The 13,103-nt window shown below is 38.2% G+C and overlaps 1 protein-coding gene across 2 annotated transcripts; it reads left to right on the forward strand.

The window, feature by feature from the left end:
- Positions 1-15: 15 nt before the first annotated feature.
- On the forward strand, positions 16-9,132 carry LOC122885754 (pyridoxal kinase-like). 2 transcript variants are annotated; one of them, XM_044217328.1, is made up of 11 exons: positions 16-299; positions 1,456-1,510; positions 4,210-4,314; positions 4,697-4,780; positions 5,198-5,232; positions 5,566-5,651; positions 5,939-5,984; positions 6,084-6,195; positions 6,398-6,570; positions 6,669-6,735; positions 7,166-9,132. In XM_044217328.1, exons 1-11 carry the CDS (start codon positions 219-221, stop codon positions 7,291-7,293), a joined length of 972 nt encoding a protein of 323 aa, XP_044073263.1. In that variant the 5' UTR covers positions 16-218; the 3' UTR covers positions 7,294-9,132. The 2 variants fall into 2 exon arrangements, with proteins under 2 accessions (XP_044073263.1, XP_044073264.1); XM_044217329.1 differs by having other exon boundaries at positions 19-299; positions 6,434-6,570.
- Positions 9,133-13,103: the final 3,971 nt, after the last annotated feature.

The raw sequence follows: 13,103 nt of genomic DNA on the forward strand, positions 1-13,103 counted from the left end.
TGCACCAGTTTAGGCGTCCGTATAGCTGCCTGAAGAAAAACCTTAAATGTTACTAGCAGCAGCGCGCTTATGCCCTTCAATGCTGGAGGTAGTCCTCACATGCTAAGTTTCAGCGTGTCAGAGTCTGCACACATTTTTGATGCAGCTTTAGGATTGATCACGTCTGTTGTCTCTGCTTGGTGTTTGTAAACGCAGTCAGTGTAACGTTAATTGCGGTAATGGAGTGTCGTGTGTTGTCCATTCAGAGTCATGTTGTCAGGGGATACGTCGGGAACAAGTCGGCAACGTTTCCGCTGCAGGTAAGATCTGGATCTTACAATCTGGTGGCTCCATAAAACGTCTCAGCTCAGGAAACAAGAAAGAGAAATAGAGCATAAAACAGGGGAAGAAAAAGCTATGGAAAATGCGTTTGGTACAGAGCGTGACTTCCTCATTTGTGAGAGGAGTGCATTTATTGTGACGTTGTATCAAGGACCGTTTCTCTTCCATCACAGGCCGTTCTCCAATTTTTAGAATTGACCCACCACTGGCTGCAAAATAAAAATACCAAAATATCCCCACACTCATTGAAAAATGTGCTGTAATATGACAGAAGCCACTTTTCAATCTGAAATTTGAGAATGATTTAGATTCTAGTTGCCAGTTATTTCCACTCCTTACAAAACACACTGTATCTACAGGAAGCAAGCTGTGCAAACCAATTGTAAAAGTTGGAGCTTTGTTTTTATTAAAATGTTTGAAGTCATCTTCTGCATGCCAGTGGTAGTTTACCATGCAGAAGGCAATATGAAAGCACCATACCAATGTTTCTGCGTGTTGTAGACTAAACCTTCACCATTTTACATTATAGCTGGCAATTTTTAAAAACACACTGAAGCCTTCAAGATTTTCCCACTCTTGGTTTCTTTTCATTTCCATATAAATATAATGTCTGAGACTTACAACAGAGTTAGTAACACCATTATCGTGAATATCATGTTTGTATATAGTGTCATTCGAGTTCTGTCAGTGTTTGTTTGTGTGGTGGAATTGATTTGATTTGAATTATTTGCATTGTATGACAATGCAGAGACAGCAAAAAGTTGACAAGATGATCTATTTTATGGTCCTTTTCTTAAACAAGTCCACAGAAATGGCCATTTTAAGTGCAGGAAAAGGCATTCAGAAACTAAAGCATTGTATAACAGTATCAAAATGTAGTGTGATTTATATGAAGTGTACGAAAATATGCCAAAACCGAGGTATTGTTTTTCAATGATCAAAAAAGACTGTGGAACATATAACTGAATCTGTAGGAGAAAAAAAATACCCTGTATATTAAGCAGCTCTCACAGTAACCATAGTCACCATACTGTTCCCACAGTACAGTGAAATTCACAAGCTCATGTAGACCCTGTGTTGTTCAGACGTCATTGTTCCCTGTTTCAACAGCTGCTTCATTACTCTTTTTCTCAGGTGTTGGGCTTTGAAGTGGACTCTATCAACTCTGTGCAGTTCTCCAATCACACAGGTTGGCTAAGTGCTTTTAAATTGCCCCGTGTGAGAAAAGGGAATGATTTTTTTAATTCAGTTTCACAAAGCAGATTGCACACACACAAAAAGACCTCTGGCCCCAAAGGACTATGCCGGTTTCAGAACATTCAGAAATTAGCTTTGGAAATGATTTACTCCACTGCGTACCTTTTTTTTTTTTTAGTTAGGTGGCTAAAATGTGGGGCCAAAGGTGTGATGTACTGAGTTAATCAGTGTCTGAAGTTCTTGTACTTTGCTAGTTTTGAAATCTTTGGATGAGCTCTGTCTGCATGGTTAACAGTCTGGTTTAAAGGAGGGGAGCCGGTTCTCTCTGATCACTTTATCTTCCTTCTCAGTTAACTCTAGGGCTGCACCTAACGATTATTTTTATATCGATTAATCTAATGATTATTCCTTCGATTAGTCGATTAATCTAACTAATTTATCAATTATTCTAAAGATTTCTTTTATTATTTGATTTATGTAACAATTAATTTACCCAAAATAAATATTAAAAACTCTCATTTAATATTTCAATATTATATTCAATAATTTTCTCTTAAAAACAAACAAATGCAGGGCATTATTGTGCAACAAAAAATATATTTGTCTATTGAAAATATTATAATATTTGAAAGAATAAATTAATATATCATCCTATTTCTAGTAGGTTATTTCTTATGTTAGCATTTTAATTCTACTTAATTTACCCACTTATTTTAGTGTTTACTCACAAACTACTTTAATTTACTTTACTGTATTGTATACTATTTAATCTTTTAAAGGACAATTGATGCAAAGTCAGCTATTAGAATAATTTAAAAGATGCAATAATCACATATCTAAATCTGCACATTGGGGCTTTAATGAATGTCAGTGTGATTTATTTATTTTTTAATTAAGTTTATCAAGGAATTAAATCTACAATTAACCTTCCAAACAAAAACACACATAACATAGAATACATCATACAGAGTCTGACAAAGGGAATTCATAAATGGGTAACACAAAAACAAACAAAACTTTACACAGATACACACATATATACACACACACACACACACACACACACACACACACAATACTCATTACTATAAAGGTTTATATGGCAACATTCAAATCATTTTGTTTCTTTCTTTTTTTAAATTTTATGTAAACGTTTATAAATGTCAGTCAAAAAATTGTAATTCATATGAAAATGCCAAACTAAAATACCTTTCTGTTGCAGTTGTGTAAATGATTTAAAAAAGGTTACATCTTCAAATACTTTTAAAGTGCGTTTTTGTAACTTTTGCTGAACAGTGGCCAGAAGTAGCAGTTGGAGGATGATTGCACATTTCCCACCATTTTTTTTCTTCAACTGTTACATAGTCTTGCTTTTAAGGTATCACATTTAGATAAGTGAACACAACAATTGAGCAGATGCCATGAAATAGATTGAGAATGTAAAAGGAGTAAAATCTATACAATCCAGACATTTAACATATAGCCTTATCAATAAAAGTACCACTACACCACAAAGATTAGTTTATAGTACATACTGAATTGTATTAGTATGTGTGGTAGTCATGACTTGAGACCCAGCACCAGTCTTGTGCTGCTGATTACTTATTCATTCATCACCAAATAGTTCAAAATCCAAAGAGGTTTCAGGAGAAAATTGTGACATTTGGGTAGGAGGACGTCAACCTGTATCACATATAGAGGTTGATGAAAGCCATAAATCTTTACCTCTGGCCTGTTCTGTCTTTTTTATATATTAATCAACAACTCTATAATGAAGCATATCTGTGGGATAATGAGTCATTTTCTGCAATGGGGCAGTAAAAATTTTGCTCCTTTAAGGAAAACAACATGAAACTTTATTTCTTAAGTTGAAACTTGTTGGGTCAACCACCTGCAGGAGGATAGCATTATAATCTGGGGTTCATGTGCCAAAGCATGTGAAGAATGTGCTTTCACCACAGGGGCAGGAGACATTTGCGCAGAAACAATTGAAACATCTGCTCTGCTGTAAGAGGAAACTGGTCAGTGTTGAGCATATGGACAAAACTATACTACTGTGTAGACTGTAATCCTACTTCTAGTATGTGTAAACAACATTAATATTCAGAAATGGCAGAAAAGGCATTAATGTAGACCTTCCTGTCTAACCACAGCACATGCCTCTACTTGGCCTCAAGCTTTCTGTTAAGTCCCTCCGCTGGCTCAGGGTCAGGTTTTGGCCCCATATAAACTCTTGTGTTTCAGTATGAAAAATATATTAAAGTGTGTTTGTGTGTGTCCAATAATTTGCAGTCAGAACAGCTTTTGAGGATTTAATCTAGGTTAATGGTGAAAGGGGGACAAAGAAAGGGGGAAGCTGGCAGCCAGGATACAGGCATCCCATTCAGTCAGTGTGGAGACCCCGTTTGGCCCAGGACACCACAGAGAGGAGAGGGACCTCAGCAGAGGGAGTGGGGGGATGGGAACACGGAGCAAGGAAAACACTTCCATGTCTGTTCTTTTAGATTGATTCACAGCAGGGCTAATACAATATGACAGTGTTTGCCTTAGTTTAAGTAGTGCTAAAGTGCCATGGTCCCACAATTCCTCAAAAGGTGTAAAACATTTAGATTTCTGTTTTCCAAATTCAAAGTCAATGTCTTTTAAATTGTCATGTAATTTTGAATCTCCATTCTCCCTCTTGAATCCCAGGCTATGCCCATTGGAGAGGGCAAGTACTGAAAGCAGAGGAGCTAAATGTGCTATATGAGGGCATTAAGCTCAATAAGGTGAACCACTATGACTACATCCTCACAGGTGAGTCTAAGCAGTGTATCCTTGTAGAGTAAAGAAATGTGGAGATGAGGAGCTAGGTTTCATGACGGCTTTGTTTTGCTATATATTAGAATAGATACCAAGTTCTTCTCCAACAGCAGCCTCAGTAGGACAGAAATTCAATGCTGCATTTTGAGTGAAGGGGCATGTTTTGCCCCCAAGGTCATTGATGTGTTGACACCAGAATGTGTACCTGCATTGCTCTGACTGACTCACTCTTAAATTTCACCACTGGGCTTTATGGGCTGCCATAGATGGACTGATAAATGTTGATTAGTAATTGGAGTACTTGGAGAGGGAACAGCAAAGTAAAACAGACTTGGGTCATTTTCGCTTCATTGTCATTACACTTTCATCTCCCAAGGGTACAGCAGGGACACGTCCTTCCTGGAGATGGTGGTTGACATTATTCAGGAGCTGAAGGAGGCCAATCCCAGACTGATATATGGTGAGTGTACATTGTTACGTTGTTCACATTTCAAATTGGAATAATCAATATTTTTTAGTGGATGAGTCGATGGACAAAAAAACAACAGGCAACTATTTTGATAATCGTATAAAGCGAAAATACCAAAGTTTCCCTAATTCCAGCTTCTCAGTTTTGACAATTTGCTGCTCTTCTTTGTACTAAGAGGTAGTAAACTGTATATCTGTTGGGTGTCAACTGTTGGTCAGACCAAATGAATAAACCGATGACCTTGCACTTTAGGAAATGATGATGGGAACATTTCACTCATTTCTGACATGTTACAGACCAAACAGTTAATCAGTTAATCTATGAAATAATCAGCAGATTAATTAACTGAGTGTAACTTTTTTCCTTAATTTTAGTCCAAAACTTAATTTTGAGTTTTCTTTACCACAGTTTGTGATCCTGTTATGGGAGACCACGGTGCTATGGTAAGCATCTTACACTGAATTCCCCTTGTTTTTCTTCCATCCTATATAGCTGATGAGGATTTACTGTATGACACAAGGATCTTTTCACACTTTTCAATTCAAAAAGTTAACTTTCAAAGAACTATATACATTAAAATGTATGTAATATTTAGTCTATACAACTAAATGTGGCAGAGGAATATTCTATCTTTCATTCAGATTGTAATTTGTTTTCACTTTAGGAAATCTATCATTTTGAAAAAGTAGGTGTCACTTGTAAGGAGGTTTAAAAACTGCATGGAAACCCAGTTAAAAAACATGGAATGAAATTATTGTTTTTGCTGTCTGCTTCAGTACGTTCCAGAGTATCTGCTGCCAGTCTACAGGGACAAAGTAGTGCCTTTGGCCGACATCCTCACCCCCAACCAGTTTGAAGCAGAGTGAGTGCACTTCCAATCATCATAAACAGAATAGTGCAGTATACAACATAGTTTGAAAAACATCCATAAAAGCCAGCCTGTAAAAATGAATTAGTGGATGATACTAATTTGGCATTATTAGCTAATAGGGAGAAATATAAATCATGGCTCATTATCTGATGCAGGTAAATACTGTGATTTTAGTTGCTGGATCTGATAATGTGTATAACAATCCTGTTGAATAAATGTCTGTACATGTATCTTTCTCTCACTGGTACATCTATGACTACTGACATTTTTTTACACAGGTTATTAACTGGGAGGAAAATCAACACAGAGGAAGATGCTTTCGAGGTGAGTATTACACGTATTTCTCATGGTGCTGTATCTAATTTAGTTTATGACACCAAAAAGTACAAAGCTTGAGGAAATGTGACCCCTCCTACTCTCAAGGTGATGGACTTGCTTCATAAAATGGGTCCAGAGACCGTGGTCCTCACTAGTACAGACCTGCCCTCAAAACATGGGGACCAGTTCCTGGTGGCCCTTGGGAGCCAAAAAATAGGTAAAGTCCCAGACCAACTTTCTCCAGACAGAACATCTACTTACTGACATTTTGGGATTTAACTCTTTAATTTTTAATTCTGGTGCTGGTGGGAGAACTTATGTATCAATACTTGCAAGTCTTGGGGGGGGACAAAACTACAGGATAGTCATTAATGGGGATTTGATGCTCTTGTCTAGTGCGGTTTTAACTGTTGTGGCAGTGATTGATATCACTGTCCTGTGTGTCCTCACTGTAGTGAAACCAGATGGGTCCAACACCAGTCAGAATATCTGCATGGACATCCCCAAAGTCGATGCTGTATTTGTGGGGACAGGAGACCTGTTTGCTGCCTTGTTGCTAGCCTGGACTCACCATCACCCCAAAGACCTGAAGGTCTGTAACTCACTTGACTTTTCAATCAAAACGCTGATGGAATCTGGTCTAATTATGTTAATAATAAATGAATCCCAACTTCCTTCTGTTTTCCTCAGGCTGCCTGTGAAAAGACTGTTTCAGTCATGCACCATGTCATTAAGAGGACCATTGCTTACGCCAATGGTAGGGTTTGTGTGTGTTCTTTGACTTTTGTTTGTCATGCGGTCTCTCTACTTAATCTTGAAGTCATTTACTGGACATAAAGGAACACTGTTTGCTCCCTTCTGCTGTTGATACTATATTTACACAATTAATAGTAATATGTCAACCAGTAGTGTGCATTATGTAGAGGCCACTAGCATTATCTTAAAAAGCAATTATCGAGACACACATTTTAGTTGATTACATTATTCTACATAGTTTGCCATCTCAAAGATTTGGTTTCGCTATTTTTAGGTATTGAGTAAAAGTAAATTACATGTAGACTGAGGCACACACGAAATGTCATAATATGTCATATAAATGTCTTAGACAAGAATTACCATTTTGACTGCTAGGTGGACCAGTCCAAACACCTGCTGTTTTCTTTCTCTTCTTCGCTTCTCTCTTTCAGAGATGGCTGGCCCTGGGAAAAGGCCCAGTCCCGCACAGCTGGAGCTGAGGATGGTTCAGAGCAAAGCCGACATCGAGAATCCTGCCATCGTAGTGGAAGCTAAGGTTTTACAGAAGTCCTCACACTGAAGACAACGAAACATTTTCATGAACATTCACATCGTGCTGGTAAAAATCGTCTTCAAATCTGGGCGGTCCGCCAGACACATGTAGGGTTTTCACATTAAAGACTGTCACGTGTCTCTGACTTACAGAATCTCTGAGGGAGTACAACTATGTTTTCATGAGAAGAGTCAGCAGGATTTGTTGTATGTACATTCTGCTCACAAACACACTGGAATCACTGCCGTATGTGTCTGTACTATGGCCTGTGTAGACATCATCTGACCTCCAAAAGAAAAAAGGACATTAGCCAACTATGTTTAGTTTTAAAGATAGTGTAAGTGTACTTGAATCCTCCATAACATGGTGAAAATGATTTCTTGCTGTAAAACAACTCATCTCAATTGAGCTGCATAGAAAATACACAAAACCAGTGATGCATGCATGACCATGCCTCTACTTGTTTTGGCTGTGATAGGAAGTAAGGACTAGTCACATGTACTTAAAGTGTGTTGCTCACAAGGCATTATAAGCACATCAATATACCATCATTAATATAATCAAAACATAATGCGTTTCAGACTCACAAAGCATTTTATTGCATTGTGAGTTTTCTGAAATCATTATAATAAAAAGGTATGAATGCATGCAGTGTGCTTATAATGCACTTGGGTGTTTTATCATGCACTTTAAAGGCAGAATGAGTAGGATTTGTCGGTTGCGGTTTGTAAACACAACAATCAAAGTTGGCCCTGTACACTGCTAGCTACTATTTTTGGAACGTTACATTTGTTGTAATGGAAAAGCCCATGCTTGAGAAAGCTAACTAAGCTAACCACCGGCACCTATCTATCCAACAGAAAACAGACCAACTCCGTGTCGCTCTTGATCCCCATCCTCTCCTCCAGTGCTCGCCAGCGGGTGAAAGCCAATCCGCTTGGCATTTCGCCTTGCTATATTGTGTTTTTTTGCCGCTGTGTCTGCCATTTTCGCAGCTTCCTCTTGGATGCGTGCTTACGATCAGGCACCTGGTTGCTACTTTTGTATAGAGTCCCGCCCTCACACCCTGCGCACTGTTATTGGCTGGGGGCTACACAACCACCGCCCAAAGGTTGACACCCAGAAACGTCCTGAACACAGCAAAATAAGAAAATACAGGCAGAGGACAGGGTCTCTGTAGATACAGACACCGCCACACACTTCTAGTGGGTCATAAGTGATGATTGAGATGGATTATTTTTGTATGAGTCTATACATTTCTTTTTTTTTAAATCCTACTTAATCTGCCTTTCAAAGTATTACCACCTTATACATGCAGATTGAATGCATTATAAGTGCTGAGATGTGCATTGAAACTCCCACAAAACATCTTATGCAATTAATATGTAGTCTATACAGTTTCATTACCCCAGTTTGATTTGCTTTGAACAAATTGTAACTTAAATGATAATCAAGACAATAGTTGATGTCTAACATTGTTCTTTTAATCAATTTTCTGAAAATGTTTTTCACCTCCGTTTTTTAATTTATGCATTTAACTAGCAGATGTATAACATGTTAGACCCATGTCTTAAACATCTCAAATTGAGGTATTTGCACAGATAATCTTTAATATATTTACTAATGATTATTGTTTTCATTGTTGTTGTCATATCTCAACAAAACAGTCAGTATGAGAGACCATGCTGTATAATAGCCTTAACAGGATTAGGAAAAAAAACATTGGTGATGAATGTTTTTGTGTACCAATGTAATAGTTGAACCACACACATAATGTTAGAAAGTCAAGTGCCAAACCTTGAGCTAATGCTCTGATATAGTGCAATAGAAGAACAGAAATAATAAATTATGAATATTTTACTGAAACTGTGTTTTGATTTTATTTTTATTATATATTTATTTATTACTAGGTTTCAAGATGAATCTCCCAAGCATGTGATATTTCTTTTTACTGATACCTTTTTTCTTTTAGGTCTATTAGGTCTGGCTAAAGGAGCAAACTAGAGCCACTGTTCTACAAGGTGTTCACCTGAGGGAGCAAATTGTTCCCTGAGGTAATTTTACTATGTCTGAATACAAATGACAACTCTTTTCCCCCCCCCTTTTTGTAAATGTGAAAGATATAGACTCATAATCCTCAAATCAAGTTCAATTTAAATAGGGGTAATGATGAGAGGGGATCAAAAAGAAACTAAACTTGTGTTATTTGCCAAGATTTACACTAAATACAGAAATGTGAAGTGAAGCACAATTCATGTGAAGACTTAGGTACAATTTAACCTATAAACTTAACTTACCACTAAATTGTACTTCAGAAATTGTAAAAAGTGGCTAATTTAAAAAGGTATTCAAAATAAATGCTAATGAACTACTAAACATTTGATGCCATCTGATCTTATTCATATATTTGATGAGCACAAAAGAAGAAATCAGACTAGGTGCTTTTAATTTGAAAGAATACGGAAATAAAACCAAGAAATAAAGAAGGAAGGCAAACAAGTCAGCTGCAAAGTGCTTACTATATTGTGTGATTAGGGCCAGGTGACAGCTCTGTTTTGCCAACACTAATCCACAGCATGTATAGCCAGCATTAACCCAAATAACCAGACAGGCCAATATGTATACCCAACCTGAATACAGTAGGCAAAGTTCGGAGGACATCTTTATTTGTGGGCAATATCTTCATGGTAACCTGAAATTTCAGGTTTTGTTGTGAAAGAGATGGGGTGAATTTATATGTTATCAACAGACAAACCAGATTTGACACACAAAAGGCCATGGGGCTTATGTATACAACAGGTTTCTGATCCCTCTGCTTGTCTCACTTCCAACTTAAGCTGCAGCTATGCAAAAACACCAGCAGAGGGCTAAAGAGGTCTGAAATTGATCAAACATGCACACCTATTCAGGGAATGAAATGATTTAACCCTTGTATGGTGTTCTGGTCTGTGGGACCCGTTTTAATTTTTTTATCAAAAGAAAAATGATACAATTAATTATTTTCTCAAACTCAGACTCATCACGCTTTTCTGTGAAGAACATATATCAGAATACATTTTCAATGACCACACACTGTACACCCTCCTACACATTTATATTACATACAGGATGTTCGACTCTGTGACTTTGAAGAAGAGGATGAGATTGAGCATCAGCTAGTTCCAAAACGAAGACGAGCCACAGGACCAGCCCATCAGCAGCCAGCTCCAGGACAAGTCCGTCAGCAGCTCCCAAGTGAAGAAATATGGACGTCAAAAAATTGTGAAATTGAATGGTCTTCTTGCCTAAGAGCCACCCGTATGGCTGCCAATGTGATAAGGATGCAACCAGGGCCAACACGGATGGCAGTTACTCATGTGCAGGACATCAAGTCTTCTTTTGAGCTTTTCATCCCAGATTCCATCCAGAAAATTATTCTAGATTGCACTAATTTAGAAGGAAGGTGTGTTTTAGGAGAGAGGTGGAAGGAGATGGACCAAACCCATGTACATGCCTACTTTGGGATTTTTGTCCTTGCTAGAGTTTTCAGGTCCAAAGGGGAAGCCACAGAATCCCTGTGGGATGCAGAAACTGACAGAGAACTTTTCAATGTGTCTGGGAAAACTTCCACATAATTTCCAGGATTATCCGCTTTGAAAACCGAGACGACAGACCAGCTTGACGGCAGAGAGACCAGATAGCTGCCATCAGGACAGTGTGGCACAAGTGGGTTCACTGCCTCCCCCTGTTTTACAACCCTGGGACTAATGTCACCATTGATGAGCAGCTGATGCCATTTAGGAGCTGCTGCCCCTTCAAGCAGTATATACCATCTAAACCTGCAAAATATGGTATAAAGATCTGGGCTGCCTGTGATGCCACTTCCTCATATGATTGGAACTTACAAGTCTACACAGGGAAACCTGATGGAGGAGCCCATGAGAAAAATCAAGGAATGCGAGTTGTCCTAGACATGACTCAGGGACGATACAGAAAAACAAGTCTGAGCTCCCACCCCAACTGCTAACTACAAAGAACAGGCCTGTCAAGTTTGTGTACACGTCCCTAGTATCCTATGTGCCAAAGAAAAGCAAGAATGTGGTACTCTTGAGTACACTGCACAGGGATGGGAGAATCTGTGGCCAGGAAATCAAAAACCAGAGAACATCATGGATTGTAATGCCACAAAAGGAGGGGTGGACAACATGGACAAGCTGGTGACTGCCTACAGCTGCAAAAGGAGAACCCTACGTTGGCCACTGGTGATATTCTTTGACATATCTGACATCTCAGCGCACAAGGCCTTTGTCATCTGGATAGCACTGATGGTTCCAGAGTGGAACAGAGGGAAGCTCCAGAGGAGATGCCTCTTTCTCGAGGAACTGGGAAAGGCACTGGTGAGACCTCAAATCCAGAGAAGACAACATGTTCCCAGCCTCCGCAGCCATCATGAGGAGGATTCAGGAGGAGAATGCTGGTGCCCCATCCACCTGACCTACAAAACCACCTTCTGCAGAGCCTGCACTAAGTGTGTGATGCTGTTGCAGTATATGTCTGACATTCATGCCTTGCGAGAGAGAGAGGTGTTAGTAAAATTCTTGATCTTTTCATTATTCTAGGTTGCAGCCAGCAGCAACAAAAAGAAGCACTGTAAAGTGTGTGGACCCAAGATGGACAGAAAAACACAATATACATGCATCAAGTGCCAGAAGTACATATGCAACACACACACAGTAAAACGCTGCCCCTCATGTGTTGTATAGGCTGGTATGAAAAGGCAATGTGTTCAATGGGGCTGATGTGTTGTCTAGACTGACATGGTTACTCTATGTGTTCAGCTTGTGTTGTGTAAACTGACCTGAATGGGTTAAATTTCTAATGAAGTTTAAATAAATAAAAATCAATAGTTATGAAAAACCTTGCTTCATTTGTAAATTTGTTGATTTTTTTCCACTCATATCTTGATTATAATTGATTTTCTTTTTTAATTACATGTTATTAAAAGACAAACAAAAAACAAGTAGCACTTTAATTCATAAATGTAATCTAACAAAGGTAAAGGGCAAACATTAACCATGTATGCTGTTTATATTTGCTTGTAATTGGGAAGAAGTAAACATCTGTTGAGTATTTTAACATAAAATTGTTTGATTGTGTTGAAATAAAAAGCCAAAAATGCAGCGGGTCCACTAGACCCACAAACACTGGCTGAATAACAAAAATATGAACACCACACAAGGTTAAATGACATGTCACTGGCTGTGTAAGGTTGATATTTAGTAGAAAAATGTCTCGTAAAAAGTTTATATCTTATGTACAATTACACATGTATGGTCAGGGAAAAAATGGATTATAGACATTGGGTGTTAAATAAAAAGTGCAATTAAAGGCTAAATGTTTTAGAATAATTAGATTTTCAGCACTATACCACAACAGACATAACTCTGACACAGGTTATGGGTCAATATAGCCTATATCCATTATAGGCTGTCATGTTAAAGATAATGCAAAGAATGGTACCTGTGAATAACATGCGATTTGTATTGTGCATGTTTTGGATACTGGGGATCCGATTTCTCTTTCTGATACAAAGGGATACTTTCCATTACAAAATGAAATTTAAATATGAGAGAAAGGCTTAATAGTTAACGCAATAGCCTGCTCTATGAACAGAGGTGTTCTAACTGGTAACAAGGGAATCAGTAATATATGACAAAATACATAACCTACTACAGTAAATATACTTCTACTGCTTTTACCATTACTTGTTATGGACTACTTGGATCGGCACGCGTGGGGCTGCAGAGGCACGTTGTTTAAAAGGATTGTGTATTTAAATTATTTCTGTGAGAATGAAT

Source organism: Siniperca chuatsi, linkage group LG12, assembly GCF_020085105.1.
Source record: "Siniperca chuatsi isolate FFG_IHB_CAS linkage group LG12, ASM2008510v1, whole genome shotgun sequence".
NCBI lineage: Eukaryota > Metazoa > Chordata > Actinopteri > Centrarchiformes > Sinipercidae > Siniperca > Siniperca chuatsi.